This window comes from Streptopelia decaocto (genome assembly GCF_964273445.1).
Source record: "Streptopelia decaocto genome assembly, chromosome: 11".
NCBI lineage: Eukaryota > Metazoa > Chordata > Aves > Columbiformes > Columbidae > Streptopelia > Streptopelia decaocto.
The window spans coordinates 3,354,355-3,374,166 of record NC_138666.1 but is presented as its reverse complement, the minus strand read 5'-3'; the positions used below and the strand labels follow the sequence as shown (position 1 = coordinate 3,374,166).

The 19,812-nt window shown below is 44.2% G+C and overlaps 1 protein-coding gene across 4 annotated transcripts; it reads left to right on the top strand.

Annotated features, from left to right (window-relative positions):
- The first annotated feature begins 1,453 nt into the window (after window positions 1-1,453).
- Window positions 1,454-15,545, top strand: AKTIP (AKT interacting protein). 4 transcript variants are annotated; one of them, XM_082062715.1, is made up of 10 exons: window positions 1,454-1,519; window positions 5,703-5,818; window positions 7,136-7,341; window positions 8,987-9,051; window positions 9,135-9,235; window positions 10,523-10,611; window positions 10,694-10,792; window positions 11,006-11,113; window positions 11,828-11,888; window positions 14,623-15,545. In XM_082062715.1, the coding sequence occupies exons 2-10, from the start codon at window positions 5,777-5,779 to the stop codon at window positions 14,728-14,730; spliced, it is 879 nt and encodes a 292-aa protein (XP_081918841.1). In that variant the 5' UTR covers window positions 1,454-1,519; window positions 5,703-5,776; the 3' UTR covers window positions 14,731-15,545. The 4 variants fall into 4 exon arrangements, with proteins under 4 accessions (XP_081918841.1, XP_081918838.1, XP_081918839.1 ...); XM_082062712.1 differs by having other exon boundaries at window positions 14,620-15,545; XM_082062713.1 differs by lacking the exon at window positions 1,454-1,519 and adding an exon at window positions 2,631-2,710 and having other exon boundaries at window positions 14,620-15,545.
- Window positions 15,546-19,812: the final 4,267 nt, after the last annotated feature.

Below are 19,812 nucleotides of genomic sequence, written 5' to 3'. Positions count from 1 at the left end.
GTTTGGAAGATTAACAGTGTTGTGTTCAATGCCTTGATAAAGTATCAATCCATGGTATCAATGTTAAAATATTATTCACATTATGATTGTGATATCGTTTTGCAACATCCTGCACATGTTCACTCAACACTAAAATGTTGTTTGAGCCACAGAGTTTTGCTGTGTAAGATTTATGACATCTGCGTGACATGCAGATGCAACAGAGATATGTGTGTGTATATAAATAATTTATGTATATAATTTTTATATATGTTACGTATACATAAAGAAAGAGGTGAAGAAGGAGCAGGAGGTACCAGGCACCTGTTCCTGCCCTTGACAGGGAAGGGAGGGGATTTAGTCCATTGTGCAGCTGAAACACCCAGAACAGAAATTGCCAAAGGGTTTTAGAAACTGGGGCGGTGATTTGGCCAGAAAAAAAAGTTATAGACTGACTGGAGATTTTAAAATGGCCTTTCGAGGACAGGATGACAGGAGAAGGTTACGGTAATTGTGACAAAGCGATTGCCTTAGCGTGGTGTTTTGGCTTGTGGCCTAGAAACAAAAAGAGTCCATCCTGTATTCATTGATTTTTGAATTTTCTCTGTAATTTTTATCCTGGAGATAGCATGGATTTTTGTCATCATCTCCCAAACCTTGACAAATCACTTCAGTTTTGGTACAGCGTTTTTGCAGTTGTTCTCCTGGGCTCAGAAAAAGTCTAATTGCAAATCAAAACAAATCAAAATAAATAAAAATAAATTTTGGACTTATTTTGCTGCTTCTCACCAGCAGCTTTTTAGAGACAAATTTTGTTTGTATACATACGTGTGTATGTATGTGCGTGTCTATATCTATACGCATAAGTATAGATATACATACACGTGTGTGTATATATATATATATACACACACACACATATGCGTATATATACACATAGATCCCTAAACACACGTATACTTAGCTGTAACTTAATACTGTGTGTATCCACGTACACCTGCTCAGCCATAGTGGCGAACCTGATGTTTATTTTGAACTTGAATAAGGTAAAATACGTGTTCCCTATAAGTGACGGCCCTAATTCCCGCCCCCTCTCCCAGCCCCCAATCGCACGCCTCCCCGCTCCCCATGCCGGCCAATGAGAGAGGTTCACTTATCTGAACTCCAGCTCCAGCGCCTTCTTCCTGCTGGGAGAGTGACAAGTGCGTCACCCCTGCCCATTGGTCCGCCCGCCCCCAGACGGACAGGCACTCGCGCCAATCCCGTTCCCAGGGCGGATCCCTCCCCTGCCGCCCGCCCCGCCCCCTGCCTGGAGAGGAATCGGCGTTCTGTATCAAGGCGGCTGTGATTGGCTGGCTTTGTGGCCACCGCCCCGCCCTGCCGAGCCTTCCCGGAAGAACCGAGCGGCGATTGGCCGAAGGGAAGGCTGGGTCCGGATGTGCGCTGCCGAGGGGCGGGCTGTCAATGGGGCAGCGGCGGGGCTAGCGGGGAGCGGCGGGGCCTGGGCCGCGCCGGGCGGAGCGGCGGGAGCGGGGAGCGGGTGAGCGAGCACCGGAGCGCGGCGGCACCGCGGGGCCCGGCCCGGCCTGCGCGGGCGGGAGGCCGGCGGGGTGGCGGGGAGACAGTCCCCGGTGGGGCGGGAGGGTGGCGGGTGTTCCGGGCGGCGCACCCGAGGGGCCGACACCTGTCGCCGGAGGGGGCCGGGCGGCGCCCACCCGTTGTCCCCATGAGGAGCTGGCCCCAGCCCGGCCACAGGCGGGGTCGAGCGCCAGGCTCAGGGCGGCCGCTCGGGGCCCGGGGCGGCTCCGGTCCCGCGGGGCTCCCTCCCTCCGCGCCCTGCGAGGGGTCGGGCCTGGCGGGCGCAGCGCCGGCCTGGCCAGAGCGGGTTCGCCCCCTCGGGCCTCTGCAGAACTATTTGTTTTTCTCCAGCTGTCGGTCCCGTCTGAGCCCAGCCGTCCTGTGCACCTGGGCGGGTCACTCCCCCTGGTGGCTTTTAAACTGTTCACTCTTCTATAAACTCGTTTTCTGGGCATAGATTATGGTTTCCCGCAGAAGTGTGTTACAGGCGGGAGGTGCGAGCCTCCCGTGGAGGAGGAGCCGGCGAACAGGCTCGGCGGGTCAGTGTTGTGCTCAGCGCTGCCTTGTCCAGGAGGTTCAGGTGTGGGCTGGGGAGGCCCTGAAGAGCTCAGGAGCAGGTGTGCTGAGGGGGAATGTGTTCTGGTGGAAACTGACAGACACAGCTGCTGGACAAACGTGTAGCATGTAACGTGCTTCCCTAGTGCCCTGCCTTCTGAGCTTTGTTCATTCTCAGGTGCAGGAGTGGTCCTTTTTACTTCTAGGTAGGGAATAAAATGCATATAAACATATATATACTTTTATATATGTTTGTCTAGATTTTTTTTTTCTTCTTCTTGAATCCTTTATGTTTCCAGAAAACATTTAGAAAAGCACTCTGTTCCAGACGGATGAAGTTTTTGTCAAATTGGTTTGGTGTTGTATTTAATGACTAATGAAGACAGGGGAAAAATTATAGAATCATGGAATCATTTTGGTTGGAAGAGACCCTCAGGGTCATCAAGTCCAACCATAACCCATCCTAACTCTAGCACTAATCCATGTCCCTTAGAACCTTGTCTAAAAGCCTTTTAAACCCCTCCAGGGATGGTGACTCTGCCACTGCCCTGGGCAGCCTGTTGCAATGCCTGACAGCCTTATGACATCTGATATGACAGTAGGTATAAATAATAGAAGTAATCTGTAATGAGAATAGCTAGAGTAGAGAATGCAAAGGTGCAAGAGCAAAGTACTTAAAACTTTGGTTTATGTTAGTGATAACATGTTTTTTGAAGTACTTTCTAGCAATGATGAAGTACCACATGAGTTCATGCTTGCTCAGACTGCTCTCCACTTAGGACAGTCGCTGTTACTTTCTATTCTTGAAATAGCAGAAATCAGTAGAATGTATTACTGAGCGGCACACTATTAAGCCTGTTGGTAAGTGCAGCACTGTGAATGATGACCTGCGAAAGGAGACAGGGTGATGATTTTGAGTGTATTTATTTCATTTTCATAAAATGAAGAGGGTGTATTGAATTCTTTCGGGAAGCTGATGGCTTCAGTAGCCACAGCTCGTAGCTGCTGTAGCGGTAGGTAACTTGTCGCAGATGCTGTAGCCCATGTAAAACTGAGTGACTAAACTGCCCAGAAAGTCCATTTAATGATATCAGGGCTTGGCTCTCCTTGTTTGCTGCAGACCTTCTGCCTAGTGAGTAGCAGGATAAACAGTCTCGCTTAAATGTGCTGTTACTTTTTTTTTAAATCATTCTTGTGATTAATGTGGGATGGTAGATTGTGAGGTGAAGGCACTAGAGAGTGTCAGCAGTTGCAGATACATTTCCTGTACAGAAATCATTTTCTATTCTCATGTAGCATAGCTAAGAGGAGTGAACGTGATTTGAAATAAACTCTAAAACACCTTTGAAGGCTTTTTAAATGACTCTCCTCTGGGAAGCTGGTACTCTGAGGTTGTTAGTTTTCTATCATAAACAGTATTTTAACAGCTGAATGAGACTGGAGACAGTTTGACAACAAGTTGAGGCCAATACTATGTATTGCTTATTACTGGCAGGCAACTGGATAGAAGATCTCCAAGCAGCAGGATCTCTGTAGTACAACTAGAGCTAAAATAATGTTTTATTTGGAGATGTAAACTGTTCTTAATAGCTTGTAAGTAGGCATCTATATAATTAAAAGCTTTTCAAAAAGCTGGGAGGGTACTGAGAAGCATAGCTGCTTTCTGAAAGGTGGAGTCAGTGAGTGAACTCACTGCGCCAGTTATCGAACTTCTGGATCAGTTCCCTGTTTCACTGGAAGCAGGTTAGGCTGTTTTTTACATACACACCTCATTCTTTTTCCTGCTCAACTCCTGTATTTCTGTCTCTGGAATAACGCAATTTACATTACCTAGTCTCAAAAAAACACCAGCCCAAACCAAACACATGAAGAAAAAAAAACATCCCACCCCAACCCCATGATTACTTCAGATTGCAGCTCATTGTGTCTAGACCCGTCGTACCTCAGCTTCCAGTGCTTTTCTCTCTTGTCAAAGCCATGGCACACAGGTGCTCTCTGTGCGTCAGTTCCTCTGATTACACCAGAGTTTCCCGAGGAAGCGTCTTGTACCTTCTTAGCCAAGCATCTTGCTGCCTTGCTTATTCTGGCTGAGTTTCATGGACAGGAGAGGGGAAAAGTGAAAACCCCTCCCTGCCATCGCAGGACATGCCCCAGCGCAGTAGCTCTGGGGCTTTGACTCTGTTTTCGGTAGCTCAGAATGATGTGAAACTCTCTGGCTGCTGAAGAGGAAAAATATCTGGAGGAATAATGCATATTGGAATGCTTGAGATTGTTTTGGGGTGAGCAAATTATTTAGTTTTCATCACTTTTCTGAATAATGCTTAGATTTTTCGAATGCTTGGCTGCTTTATAGTCTAGGATACCTGTGCTTTGATATCAATGTTTCTTTTAAAAACTTACCATTGCTAGACTTCCTTGGAATAAATTGTCTTTTTTTTTTTTCTTTTAACAAAATTGGCATTTATTTTCCTTTTAGGAAAATTTCTGATCATAACATAACTATTTTCTCTATAAACTAACTGAAGCAATGGATGAACGGGTGGTGCCTTGCTTACTGTAGAAAATCTTAGTGGTGAACCCAATAGAGTCCTCTGCCATTCTCTCTGTTTCGCATCCCATGAATTGCCTCAGTCAGTGTTGAACTATTGCCTGTTAAAGAAACTGAGTAAAGTGAATTGCCTGAAAACTCAGTTAATGTAGCCAGAAATTGAGGAGTGGGAGGGAAACTAGGAGAACTAGGAAAAAAAAGAGAGTAGAGGAAATAGACTGTGCCAGACAAGAGGTGCGATGGATGGTTCTTGTACAAACAATAGCAATACTTCAAAAAAAAAAAAAAAAGAGCAGAGAAAACCAAGGACATAGACAGTAGATGACACACTGAAACTCTAAATGCTGCTAAAGTCCTTATTACTGAACTGCTGATCAAAAGAGCACTAAGCCTTGGAGTCATAATGAAACCATTAAATAAGCTATGGCAAAACTATAGTGTTCTGTGGCTTTGTCAGTTCCTGGTGGTGTTCCAGTGTGGATGAAACCAGAGTGACACGTGCCTGGTGCAGGCTCAATGGGAGGATCATCTCTTTCACCAGGAATGCCGGAGGTTTTTTCTAACTGGAGCACTCCAGAGACGCGCAGAGTGAGCAGCGTGTGCGAGGGGCAGCGCTTCGCCACGCGAGAAGAGCCACCGGCACTGTGCGCGGCTGGGCTGAAGTGGTGCAGTCATAACTTCTTCATATTTACACCTATAGAGGATCTTTCTTGACTGTGCTGAGCCAATGGATTTTTTTTGGTTTGGTTTGTTTTTTTTCCAGTTGGCAAGACACAAAATGGAATGCAGAACCTAGAGTGTCTTTCCAGCAGAAAGAAGGCAGGGATTCACATGCAAAACTTATTTCGTAGACAGCTATATTATTGTCCTGGAGTCTAATATATAATAGAGCTTTTGCAATTTTAACTATTGTTAGTCTTAACTACAAGAAGTTTTCTTCTGAAGTTACAGAAATGCAAAGCTGGCCGCAGAATTAGAATCCTATTTATTTATAGAGTCCTGTTTATCTGTTAGAATGCGCGTTCATTCTGTGTATTTTTAGGATATAAACCGGAGAGGCCTGAGGACACTCTGAAGACACTGAGAAGCTGCAGTCCTTTATTTGGAATACACGTTATGAACCCTTTCTGGAGCATGTCTACAGGTTCTGTGCGCAAGGTGAGTGTTGAATGAGTGGGTGCCGTAAGGTGCTAACGTGCACCGAGGGTGGTGGCGCTTCTGGAAAAGCCCGTCAGACAACCTGTGAATACAGTCGGAGCGTGTGTTTTATCCCAAGGATCGTGATCATCTTCAAGAAAAGTGTAAGCGAGTTGTATTACCTGGAATGTGCCCGTGGATGGAGTCTGCCCCAGAATTGGTTGACTTTTCTTTTCTGAAGCATCTTTAAGTAGGGAAAATGAAACAAACTTGTTCAAATGGTTGAAACACTTGTTTCTTAGGACATTTGCTTACTGGCTTATAGAGAGCTTAACCAGATATTGCATGTGCAGTGAGTATTGACCAAACTGCGCCTCCATAATGCTATTGCTGCTTTAGATGGCAGCGATGATGAAAGCACAGTAGTTCAAGGGTTAATCACTTCTTGGGTGTTCAGTGCTTGGGCAAATTATATAACCGTGTTGTTGATGCTTGTGACATAGGTGTTGTTACTAGTCTGAGTCTCAAGCGCTTCAAAACACTGTAATCTAATTCATGCCTTCAGTCACTGCGACTAGCCTAAATCAGGTCTATAGCCTGCAGGTTTCTCTTGGCAATCTATAGGCTCATTTCGGGGTCTGTAAATAGTGCAGTGTTCTCTAGCAGTGTAGCAGTGACCAATTAAGTAGAAAGGGTTGGTTTTGTTTTTTCTTTTTTTCAATAAAAGACAGCATAGGCATAAAAGGTTGATATAGCAAAACTGTTTAAACGGGGCTTGATATTGCTGTCAAACAGTGATTCTCTCACAGTGGGAATGGGCTACATGATCAGCTCCAAGTGAGATGTTGGTGTCTTAAGCACAGCCAGGAAGTTCTGTGGAAAGTTCTTAATTCATCTTAGCTTTACTAAACTACTTTTAAAGACTCTTTGAAGTCTAGAGTGTGAGGATGCCTGTCAGTGGAAGTGATTTATCTTGAATGTGCTGTGTGCTAGAAATAGATTGACTTCTAAGCTGATGTTCTACACTGTCTGGTTCTAGTTTCTAAATAAACATAAGCCTCCTTAAGCATTTGTCCTAATCTGCAGATTTCCTATCCAGCATTGATGACTTCTGTACATGTAGGCTAGGTTTGATTGAATCAAAGTCTATTTAAAAACAGAACCTAAGGAGACACCACCCCCACCTCCCTGCTGCCAAGCAATAGAACACCAAACCCAGGATATGCTTCATTGGCCAAACTTGTAATTAGCAAGGCTGGGTTTAAATCTGTGTTAAAATATGTTCAGATACTAAATGCCTATGGCCTGTAATCTCATGGTTCTCTTTTAATCTAACAGAGACCTGAAGCTGAAGAGAAAACTTTGAGTGGAGAGCTGCGAACCAGTCCTCTACGAGCCTCTACAAAGAAACAGTTGCCTTCTATTCCAAAGAATGCTGTGCCAATAACCAAGCCTGCTTCACCTGCCACCTCGTCCCAGTCCACAAATGGAACACATGCTTCTTATGGGCCTTTTTACTTGGAGTATTCCCTCCTTGCAGAATTGTAGGTTTTCACTTTATTTTTTGTCCTTTTTGGGTTGCTGGGCTTATGCTTCAGTGGGAAAAAAAACATGCAGGGATCTAGTTCTTCCGTGGTGTCTCTGCCTTAGTCTTTGAATAAGGCAGTAAAACTGAAGTTTCACAAAGTTTGTTTTCTGAAGCAGCAGTCTCAATCTCTTGAGGTAGCAGGGGAGAGGAAAATGAGATTAGATTTTAAAGGGTGTGTTTAGATGCAGTTATCCGAGTTATTACATTTCTAAGTTGTCAGGTAAATGCCTCTTAGGTTTAGCAATCCTAGTAGCTTTTTGGTCAGAACTACTCAGTTTTTGGAACAAGTATTAAAACAGAAGCAAGCAGCTGTCAAGGGGCGAGGTGATTATGAATGTAGGGTGCTGTCTGATGGAGTTAGGATGTGGGAGCTTCCTTCAGTTGTTGCATGGAACACTTGAACACCACCTGATATGACTGATTAAACGGTTATTAAGAGACTCCATTCTTTCCTGTCTTTCAGTGATGCTGAATGTGAAACTTAGGGAGGAGTTAGTGTGATTTAAATAGCTTATTTTGGATCTGTTGTGTTTGATCCAATCTAGTGGTTTGTAGGCTGCTGCGGGAGCACACAAATCTCTACTTGTCTGTACAACTTTCTAGTTCTATCAAGTTACATAAACTATTCTGTGCTACAAAGCTGAAGGGACTTCCTCTGTAACAGACATTCTGGATTCTCAAGTATGTCGTGCCTTTTGGAATGGAATCCCTGGAGTCCTTATGCAACATTGAGCTTCATTCCTTGCATTTAACCATTTAATTGAAAGTGAGAACTCTCAAAACATTAATCTCTCTTTTTTTCGGGGAACTGACCCCGACTCCTTAATTCAAGAAAGGTCTTTTTCTTCTGCAGCATGCAAAAATGTATTGGTATCACAATGTAAACTCCTCTAGCTTAACAAACCATTATTAGGGAAATAATGAAAACTTTGGAGATCATAAGCAGAGAATTGTGTTAATATTTTGCTTTAATATTATTGGTTTTTGTGCAAGCATGAGGAGTTTTATTTAATGGGCCTATATGCCAAGTAACTGGAAAACCTATGAAGTGAATAATTTGGTTTATCATTTAGTGTTCAGTAGAATTTGCCTACCATACAACTACAGCTGGTTAAACTTACTAGCAACTTCTTGCATTCATTGATTTGAAAAATAGTAAAAATGGCACATTTTGCCCCTATAGTGCTGTTGATTGTCAAGTGGAGTTTCCTAAAAGGCAAAGGGAGAGGGAGAAACTCTTTTTGTAATGCTCTGCTTATTGGGGACTGAAGATCATCACAAGAAAGACAGCAAATAAGTGCAAATTTGGGAAAACGACTTGGTCCATGTTGTTAATGAGATGCCTCTGATCACTCGATTCAGGTCTTTAGTACACCCTGCTGCTGCTTCTTATTTTGTTATGTTTGTTTTGTCAGCTGCCAGTGCAACTTCTGTTTGACATGCAGCATAGTCTTATCTAAAACGGATTAACTACAATTGATGGCAAGTTGAAAAGTGGACATTTCAGTACTGACGTGCATTAAATGCATTTACTGGGGGAAGAATTTATTTCTGCTTTAATGTACTTGTGGAGCTGTCCTAAATACCGATTCTGTTTGCAGTACCTTGGTTGTAAAGCAGAAATTGCCAGGCGTCTATGTGCAGCCATCTTACCAATCAGCATTAAGTAAGTTTAAACGTAACTTTTAATTTTTTATATATATAGATCTATTTAAATTCTTTCACTCAAGCAAAATTTCTCACTTGCAGTGTGGTTTGGTGTAATATTCATAAGACATGGGCTCTACCAGGACGGTGTGTTTAAATTTACTGTCAATATTCCTGACAATTACCCCGATGGAGACTGCCCGGTAAGTAGTTGTGTGTGTCTTGTTTTCTGATGTACTAAGTATGACATTTCGTTAACACTAATATACTGATTAGCTTCTCATTTCCTTGAGCTAGTTTTGTTCAGTTGGCTGGGCTCATTTGTGATGTCTTGTACGTATTTCCTAATACCTGTGGATAATGATGTTACTCTGATTACTGAGGCTGGCATACAGTGAATTTCATGGGTTAGATGCATTAGAGTATTAAGTAATCAACAAGGTCTTTACCTCACCTATTGATCTGCTACTTCCTTGGCAAGGAAGTTAATGTTTAAATGCTTAAAGAAGTATCTCAGTTCTGAGGAGTGATATAATGGAGCATAAACTCCAGGCACCTGTGCTGTGCTTGCTGAAGTACTGCAGGGTTTCTTGCCTCTCTTCTAAATTAAATTGAAACAAAGAACTAAAAGAACTTGAGAAGAAAGTTGGTGAAACAAAGGGAGAGGGAGACACTATGGTGTTACCTTCCACCTTTTTTCTCTCATTTTATATTTAGGAAAAAATATCCAAGTTATTTTATCCCTCAAAAATGTTTTAAAAATGGTGGCAATGTGACTGTCCTGAGCAGAGCAGCTGGCTGCCTTGGCCACATTTGTTGAGGAGGAAGACTGGGGGACAGGTGTATGTAACTGCTGCAGCTGGGAATGAGTTGTTAGGTCACGAAGCTGTCTGCTTGGTGTCAGGCTTTGTGTAAAGCTATTATCTTTCAAAGGACAGAACTGGTACAAAGCAGTTTCTCTCAAAAATTGGACTTAGTACTTCTCATACAGCCAGCATTTTTTTGCTAGCATAGGGCTTTAAAACCTTCCTGTTGTAACTTAAGTTTTCTTTGGAAAAAAGCACGAACACCAGAGGAATGTGGCTGTACAGAACTAAAGGCACTGCGGTGTTGCTGCACAGTGTAGGGTGAAAAAAGTATTGGCTGTAGCTCCAGTGTGTGAAAAGCTTCCAGTCACAAATAGCTAAACAAGAAAAACTCCTTTAATTGTATCTTATCCGGTATTATTACCTGTGTAGACACTAGAGCTTGTGCAGTTGGCTGGATTAGTTTCGTGATTTGGTAATAAGTACTTGAGAGAGGACAGGACCCTGCATGTGACGTGAGTGTTGGGTTACGTTTTCACAGCCAGTGTAAGTCACTTCAGGATGCTTTCTTTTAATACTGTAACAATTAATTAGTACTTGGAAGCAACACGTAGTTGACCTTCACCCACTGGATTTAACATTAGGATTAAAGCTGTTATAACTAATTCATTTTTTCTAATGCAGCGCTTGGTTTTTGATCTGCCTGTCTTCCACCCGCTAGTAGATCCTGTATCTGGTGAACTGGATGTGAAAAGAGCATTTGCAAAATGGAGGTTAGTTTATGTTAAATATGTTTATTTATGTGTAATCTGAAAGAAGTTTGTTCCTTCCTTCATTGTGTTTTGTTCTTTTTAGGCGAAACCATAATCACATATGGCAAGTATTAATGTATGCTCGCAGAGTCTTCTACAAGATTGATACGACGAGTCCTCTGAACCCTGAGGCTGCAGTGCTGTGAGTATCTTTCCTGCATACAGACATGGTCTCATAAGAGGTTTGTTTTTCCATAGACCTGCAGAAGCAAGAGGTTTGTGGAATTATTTATCAGTTCATGGTCTCTGCCTCTAGAGCAGGTTGCACTAGGAACTAAAGTTGAGGCATTGCCAGGTGGCTCTAGAGCAAATCTTTGCCTCCTTGCAATTACTTAACGTTACTTCTCTCCTGCAGGTATGAAAAAGATATTCAGCTGTTCAAAAGTAAAGTGGTAGACAGTGTCAAACTATGCAGCAGTCATTTATTTGATCAGCCCAAAATAGAGGATCCCTATGCAATCATGTAAGTACCACGAGCAAATTCACCGTGTTGTAACGTTTCAAGAACAAGTTTTTTTATAGTTGTTGATTTGAAGGCTTGCCCTGCCAAGTTGACTGACCTGTTTTTTCTTAGATTCATAGCAACACTTTGGGTATTCTGAATATTCCTACCCTCATTTCCTTCTGTTCAGTTTTGAGTGAATCTTGAATATAATCAGACTTGTGTGTTTACTGTTTTTTCACTAAGCAACCAAGACTTAAAAGAAACTCAGCAAAACCACAAACAAACCAACCCCAAAACAAAGAAACAAATTGTCCCAAAACACCCTCCCTCAAGTAGAGACCCATGGAGTAAATATTGCTTTTGGGCTTTCCTGAACTCAGTTTGCGTGATTGTCACTTGGGTCATGCTTTTGTAATAACTTTAAGCTTGACTTCATAGGGGCTGGAGCAGTCAGCTCAGTAGTGAGTATGAGTAGAGCTTCATTTAGCACCTGCTGAATTGCCAGTTTTCATGGCAAGTGAAAATTAAAGCCTAAATATTTCTTGTTGAAAAGATCCATGGCAGTGGATTAATGGATTTAGTTCTTAACTGTATGTTTTAACACTGAAAACTCAGACTTGTAGTTTACTTGAAATTCAGTAAACTAAACCAAGGAAAATTGCTGCTTTCTGCACTGTTTATGATGTAGTTTGTAAAAAGCCAAAGTAAGAGAGAACTATACTTTCTCCATAGTTTTTCCCCATGGAATCCAGCTATACATGATGAAGCTAGAGAGAAGATGTTGACTCAGAAGGTACGTGCAAAGTCCAGATTCTCACCTGTAGCGAGGGTTTATTGCCTGATAAGGGAGAGAAGGTTCTCTGTCTCCTTGTGATGAACATGTACCGGACAGACCTTATTCCAGCCCTCTTTTGGATCAGTGGGCGTGCTGAAGCTGTTTTGCTCTCCTAACTAAGCGCTTATGTCACTGTTCTCACTCCAGTGTGTTAAGCAATTAATCATTTAGCCAGCTACAAAGCTTTGTTAGTACAATTGTTGGCAGCATGGCAGATTTTTTTCTTTTGTTTAGGAGTGGAAGGGAAAGAAGGAGAGATTTGCGAGCTGCCTGTTTGCTTGTCATGATCTTGACTACTTCTGCATAACCTGACAGTCCCCAAATTTGTTCTCTTCTGTTTTGAGACCTTTCATTACTGAATCAAAGCTTCAGGGCTTTCTTTCTATTCCAAACTTTCTGATGCAGCACAGAGTTGAGTACCTTGTGCACATCTGTAATGCTACCGTTAATGGAAGGGTTCTTGGAGTGACTTCTGTCACAAAACACTCTTACTGATATAGCAAGAGTGTGTTGGTTCAGGTAGCTTTCACATGAACAACACCTTTGGTTTTGTGACAGGGGAATGGGTGTCTTTGGCTTTTTTGGTTTTTGGGGCTGGTTGGTTTGTTTGTTTGAATTGTTTCTTCACACTTGACAAGAGCCAGCACACAGCACTTCTGAGTCTGCGCTGAGTGGCATGACAGGTCCATCCACTGGCAGTGCCTCAGGTTCTGAAATGGTGGCTGGTGTCTTTGGTGGAATGGCAAGGAAATGCGCTCTGAATGTCTTATTGACTTGGGCTCCTTGCACTAGAGCTGTGCTGTGGTTTGCTGTTTTTTTTTGTAGTTGATAAAAAAAATGGTCAGTCCGAACTTCAGTCTTCCTCATTGCAAGCTTTACATCATGTTCTTGCATGTCTTCTGGCAGGAATGAGATTTTTCTGGTGTTCTTAATATAATACGCTGCCTGTGAGCTCAGTGTAGCAATGTTCCCAACTGCCAGAGTCACAGCAGGGCTTGAGGTGAGGTGGCCTTTCTCCAGCCTTAGAACACACAGGAAAATATTTTGATCAGATTCTGACTTGCTGATGTTCTTATAAGAACTTAAGAAATACTTTTGACTTTTTTCCCTCCCCTTCTCCATTTTCCAACTCCTTTTTTCTTATCCTTTAAATGAAAGACAGGTTGAGGTGCTTGAAATGGAATGGATATGATGTCTCAGAAGGTGATAGCAAACCTAATGCCAGTGATGACTTTTCTTTTGCCCTTTTTCTTTGGAGATGCACGTTAACTTCTTAAGTGAGAACTGGCATCTTCAGTGACTGTTGCACGTGTGGTAATTTAGTTGCTGGAGTAGTTTGTTGATAGCAGGAATGGGCAGACTTCTGTGCCTTTCGAGATTTGTTCCCAGGTGCCATTGTAGCTGAGAATGTTCTTTTCCATCCTTGTAAAAGGAAGCTCCCTAATCTTGTCTCCTGCCTTTCCCTTCTTGTGTGGCTCTGGATCCTTGTTTATTACCTGTGTAATTCCTGGGCCCTGGCGAACAGCGAGGCTGTTCTAGAGCTGTACCAGGTGATGCCGCAGTTCCCTGCCCAGCCCGTGTCTTCTGCTGGATGATGTTCTGTGTGCACCATGCGATAGGCAGGTGCTGTTCCACCAGCCCAGAGCTGAACTGATCCCTCTGGTTTGCTGTTCGCTGGTGTGTTATGGCAATTCTGCCGCGCAGTGCCACCTTTTACACAAAACAGGAGGAGGGACAGAAGAAGTGCGTGTTCAGTTTTCTTGCTGACTTAGTTTATTTTGTCAGGCAAAAGGCCTCCCATCGTATGACAAGAGTCTACTCATGTAATTATCCCTTTCTAGACCGTGGTGCATCATTCCAGGTTTGATGTAGTTGGCCTGCGGGTGATCTGATGAGCCTGTGGCAGAGTGGAGGCAGGGCTAGTTCCTGGTATGCAAAAAACCTGCGAGCTGCTCTGTTCCTTTGACCTGCTAGCGTAGGTATCTAATTTACTAATCTTCTTGAACTACTCTGCAGATGCTTGAAGTTGCACCTCTCTTCCTCACCCTGAAGCTGTTTTTCTGTCTTCAAAATTGCAATAGTCAGTCTCAAACATTTGTTGTCTTGGGTATGAAGAGTTCCTGTTTAAGCATTTAACTGTGATAAGTGCTTAGGGAAGGGAAGGACCACGCTTTGCTATACTCCATGGGATAGCAAAGGTATCGGTTGCTTCTTTGCCTTGTTAACTTACTCTGAGGAGCCGTCAGTGGGGTGCAGTGCTCCTCAGCACACCCAGCATCACAAGGTCTGTGCTGCACTTACAATATCAGGTTAATGACAGAAAGGTTTCCGTTTGGATTGATGCTGCTTTCTCTAGAACCAAAAAAATTGGCAAAGAGACTTGCAGGGGTGCTGGGCCATGGCCTTCAAGCAAAAGACACTGTTGAAAGAGTATCTTTAAATTGTTATGGTGGGGCAGCAGTGCATGAACTAAGTCACTAAACCTCTCCTGTAACATCAGAGTAGTTCTGCTGATGCCACACAGGTTCACAGAGATCAAATCAAGAGCCGTTTTGCTGTTTCTCTTTGAGGAGAATAAGCTATGATAGCCTCTTTTGTGCTTGTATTTGCCAAAGGCAAAATGGATGGGGAGGGACTGAGGAGGGTTTGAGATATCCAATAATCGTGACTTCAACTTTCTTCTACCTAGAAGAAGCCAGAAGATCAGCACTGCAAAAGCACACACGTGTCTGGCCTGTCCTGGGTAAAGCCTGGCTCAGTTCAGCCTTTCAGCAAAGAAGACAAGACGATGCCCACTTAGCTCTTCTGGACCATGGTGCACAAAACACTTTCTGTGGGTGGAGGGAATGTAATGGAGGGAGAAAAGGCAACACGGCAGTTTCCTTCTTGACTACGGATTAGTAAAACCTGAATGGTGGCAGTGACTCCAGTAAACCTGTTCAACGGATTGCTAGCTCGTAATGTGTTACATATGCATTAGGTTTTAAAGGCTTGCCTGGAGTTTGGAAGTCTCTCTTGAACACTGCAGTACTTCTACCTGAAGACTGTGTAGGGTGGGTAGTTCCTCAGGGCTTTGAAATGCCTGGAGGTCTTGGGTTGGTTTTTAAGCTTTTATTTTTTTCCCTCCAGGAAAAGCAATTTTAAAAAAAAAAATCTTAAATTACTGGCAGAAATATTAGCATTGGAAATATGATGCCAGAGGTAAGCTGTGTTCATGTAAACTAATATAGCAGAATTAAACACTATATTTAATGGTTTTAAATACTTTTGGTTTCTATTGTAAATACATTAGGATTTGAAATTGTAAATAGACGGTTGACTCCATTTAGCACTTTCCAGAGGTAAAACTGGGGATGATGTATGATGTATTATTGATTTGTAAATGGGTATTGTCACTAAAGCGCACATTAGTCTGACGGGAAGAAAGCAGAATGTCAGTCTTGTTAGACTTTTATACATAAACACTAAAAATCAAAGCTTTTAATGGTGGTCTCTTGAGGTAATAATATTGTAGAGGATTTTAGATTCCCTAGGTGTCTAGGGGATTACTTAGGGTAGCTTGACTAATGTGTGTTAATAGTGACATCTTAAAATAAAAAGAAACTGTGATCTCGCTTTGGTCGCTCTCTTTGTCCGTGCTGTGGCCGTGTAGCAGAGACCGGCAGCGCGTGGGAGCCCCTGCCGCATGTGTGTCCGGCTGCGATGGGTAACGGGGACTGCAGAGACTGCTTAAACACAGCTTTGTTCTACCCACAGGAGAAACCCGTAAAGCACGTGGGCGCTCAGGACCGAATCTTTACTTCTCACAAGAGTCTTCCCAGTGTCAGAGCCTGGCAGAACGCCTTGTTCTTGCCTGACGGGATTTTCCTGTCGAAGCTTGGATGCTTTTCCTTTGGCTCCTCGTACTTGTGCTGATGGCATGAACACAAACTCTACTGTTTAGTAACAAGTAGCGATGACTTCATGCATGTGGTGTTTGCAGAGGGGTAGTGGTGTGGTGTGTGGCTTGGGTTTGGTTTCTTATTTTTGTCCTTTGTTTTTAACTGACAAGCTAAATCCACTTGTCATATAGCAACCTTTCTCTGTTCCATCTGAGAATTCTGCTCTTAAGGAAATAGACAAAGACTTCACAAGTAATATGCTATTCATATACCAAATGATTAATCTGTTAAGGATGACTTCAGGGGTTTCTATGCAGCACTTAACACTGTATAAGTTAAGTATTTAATCAGTTTTGGGTAAAGTTGAAATGTTAATGCATGATGTTGCTTTAAACCTTTTGAAGCTTCTGCCTTTGAGATGCAGCGGTGTCCTGGGGCGCCTGGAGTGTCTCTGGCGGTGCTGGAATTCCGTGGTAGACTGAAGAATGCAGAGAGGACGTGGAGAGCAAGGATCCTCTTTTAGGCAGAGGAGGAAAAGTGTATCCACAGGTGCATTTCTTGGGGCTGCTCTTTCCTCTTTAACTCCCTGATTTTATAAAGTGTCTGTTACAGGACCAGGGTTCTTGACTAAAAGCTAAAATGTTCTTTCTAAACCTTAGTATATCCACTTAGTGTAATGAGAAATATAATTTAGACTAGCTCCTTCCTAAACAAATTCAAGGTTGAAGTAAGAGGGATTCTAAGCATAAGTTACTAAGCAGGTGTGTCTGGACAAAGTATTTGCAACTGAACTATTGCCTTCAGCTTTCTGAAAGCTCTTGCTAATTCCGTATATGTGAGGTGTGGGTCTATGTAAACTGAAGGCCCTGGCAGGCTCTGGTTGTGTGAATTAGTGCAGCAGATTTAAACATATTTAATGGCTTGAACTGCACTAGTTTTTAATTGTGAACTGTACTGAAAGCGGTGGTTGAGTGTAGGTGTTCCAAGAGGATATTTTTGCCAAGGTGAGTCAATCACTGGGACGATGTCTGTGACTTGGGGTGATTTTGTAGGGCAGTTAACTTGGAGTAAACTCAGTTTCTGCTGTTGTCAATGCAAATCTGTCTCCTCTGGCTCGGAGTTCAGTCCAGCTTTGATATGAGGCTGAGAAGATGATGTGTTGAGGCTGTGATATTTCAAAATGGGTAGGGAAACCTAGAGCCAGTCTGCAGGGGCTCTTCGCAGGTTGCTGCTGATACACTTTCAGACAATTTCAATGTCATTACTAGAATAATTTGGTGGGTTCCCACTGACGTTGCTATTGCTGTGTCATCCCCAGAGAAGCTCATTATAATCTCGTGCATTGATACATCAGTAACCAGAGTAAAACTGACAGAGTTGGTGCAGGATGTTTGCTGTTTGAGTCTCGCAGCAGCGGCTGCTGTGCCGAGCATCTTCAGATCACAAACGCTCAGGAGAGCACAAAATTCTGGACTGGCACTTCGGTTGGTGTGCTCTTTCCTGTAGTAGGAACTTTAAATAAAGAGGTAGAAAGAAGTGTTTTCTAACATTGTTTTTGGGTTATTTATCTTGTATGCTGAAGCTAGATATTCTGTGAGAACAGGGCTTGCGTGGCAGATAGCTGTAACTTTTGTGTTTTTTTACCGTGTGTCAGTATAGAAAAGAAGGAAAAACCTGTGGATCTTGGAAGAAGGCAAGTGATTCTCTCTGCTGTTCCTGTTGTCAGGATGACACGTATAGAAAGACTTTGTCTTTCCCTCTCTTCCTTACCCACCATGGGAAAGCAAGAGGAAGCAGAAACCAGCAGCAGTCGCTTCATGCCACAGCTGTTTCTTGAGAAGCTCGTGAGTAACAGTGCTAGAGAGCGAGTGCACCTGTGTGTGTGTACATGGTTTTCCTCCTGTGTGAGCAAAGGAGCGAGTAACTGGGCACAAAGCACTTCTGTGCTGCAGTCCCAATTCGGAAATGACAGCCAGCGTCAAATTAGTGGCTTTAAACTTAATTTTTCAGCCTTTCCAAAGCAAAGAATGTCATTCTTGCCCTGTATTGCCTGGCCCACGTCTGCGGATGAGAGGGGAGCCCTGTGGCCAGAGCTGGTGGCTGCCGCTCTCGTGCGGTGTGTTCCCGGTGCCGGCAGGTTTGGTGGCGTCTCCCGGGCCAGCGCGGTGAGCGCAGCTCTGCAGAGAGCTCCGGCGTCTCCTCCCGGCGCGATGTGCTCGGCGCTCCCTGGGAGCTCTGCTGAGGAGCCCGAAGGCCACGTGGAGAAGGGTGAGTGACCGCGTGCGCCTTTGGGAGAGCGGGAGGCGGGGGTGGCGGAGCTGGTGTCTGGCTCAGCCTCCCTCCCCTGGTACCAGAAACAATTCTTGTAGGTGGTGCAGGGCAGTGCTGTGACAGTGCCTGTGTTTTGGGACTTGAGCTGTTTTCTGCTGTCAGTACTTCTGAAACACTCGGTGCAAGCGACGGCTGCTGACCGGCCGTGTTGGGGAGTGCTTGAGTGCTTCTGCACGTAGATTGGGGTTTATGTGGGAACTGTCCTGTTGTCAAGGGTGCGCTTGAGCTGTCAGGCACAATTTGCTTTTATTTATGAGTGTGTTTTTGCAGACCTGAAGGCAGCGATGCTTGAGGAGGCTCCTTGTGGGTGTCTGGCTTAGCATCCCTTATGTAACACTGTGCCCTGCAGTTTGTATCGTTAGGAAGGTACCTGCAGGGAGCTGCTCACATCCAGCTTCACCCTCCCCAGCACTTTGGTGCCCGTGGAAGGGGTGGGTGTGTGGCACAGCTCACAGCAGCGTTTGCAGCGGCCACAGCTGCTGTCTTGTGTTTAAATGAAGCTGCGGGCAGTGGGGGTGGCTGGCAGCTGCTTGACAAGTAGCTTAGTATTTGGAAAATGCTGCTTTGGTTGTTCTCTTACCTTTTTCGTTCTTTTTGTGCAACTGATTTGCTACTTAACAAAACAAACCAAACCACCCTTCTTAGTGTTTCTGGCTTTTGTTATTGGCATTCTAGGGAGTGGATTTCTGATAATTGTAAATATGCATGGCTTCAATTTCAATCCGCCCTCCATGTCATGAGCCACTGGTCGTTAACCTTTCTAAAAATACGTGGTTTTAGTCAAGTATGACCATGCTGTTGAGCAGCTTGCTTTGGGTGCTCCTTTTGTGCTGGGGAAGCCTCTGGAATGGGGTTCACCATTTAACAGGGTGTTGTGCTTGTAAAGACTTGAGAGAGAAATAGCCAGTGCCTTGTGACCCTGTGCAAGGGGTGAAGAGCTGGGTCTGTGTCCCTCTGTTTCTCATCTGATGCCCCTTTGGCCGGGGTGTTCGGGACAGCTGGTGGGTTTGGAGGTGCCTTGGAATTGTCACAAGCCCGTTGTGAGTTTGCAGCAGAACACGGGAACAGAGGAGCTGAGCAGACAGCTGAGCTCGGGCGCTGCAGGGAGCGGTGCCATGGGTTTGCTTTTCTTTAAGGAAAGCACATGGGAAAGGTTTTTGAGGCCTAGTGTTCTGGCCTGGAGTGTAGCTACTAAAATACTGTGAGTGTTAATTGTGTTGCTGCTGTTATTTCTCATGCACTTCTCTTGGGAAGGCTGAAATGGAAATGTCAGCGCTGCAGATGTAGCGTTCAGGGTTCAGGCACAGGGCTCTGGCGGGAAGCCGAACACAGTGTGACTGCGCACAGCGTGCCACCCGGGCACGGAGAGCTCAAGCTGCGTTGGAAAGGGATCATTGCTCTGTTTATTTCTATGATTATTCAGAAGCCTTTGTGATAAATAACTGACTTGCACATTTCCTAAGCTGCTCGGGCGAAGGGCTGGGGTAGAAGTAAGTTTAATCCCTTCTGGTCCTGGGCTGCTCTTTCCCCTCAGCTGCAGCCGGGGGACACAGGACTGAACTGTGGGGAGCAGGGGAGCGACCCTGTCCCCCACTTACTGATGGGGGGTGAACGGGGAGCAAATCCTGGCCGGTGTCACCACGTGTCCATGCACAGAGGCGGCTGCTGCT

Coding starts and splice junctions, on each gene's coding strand:
- AKTIP (XM_082062712.1), top strand. CDS start 5,777: ATGAACCCTTTCTGGAGCATGTCTACAGGTTCTGTGCGCAAG. Junction 9,052..9,134: donor ATCTTACCAATCAGCATTAA/GTAAGTTTAAAC, acceptor TCTCACTTGCAG/TGTGGTTTGGTGTAATATTC. Junction 11,889..14,619: donor AGAAGATGTTGACTCAGAAG/GTACGTGCAAAG, acceptor TCTTCTACCTAG/AAGAAGCCAGAAGATCAGCA.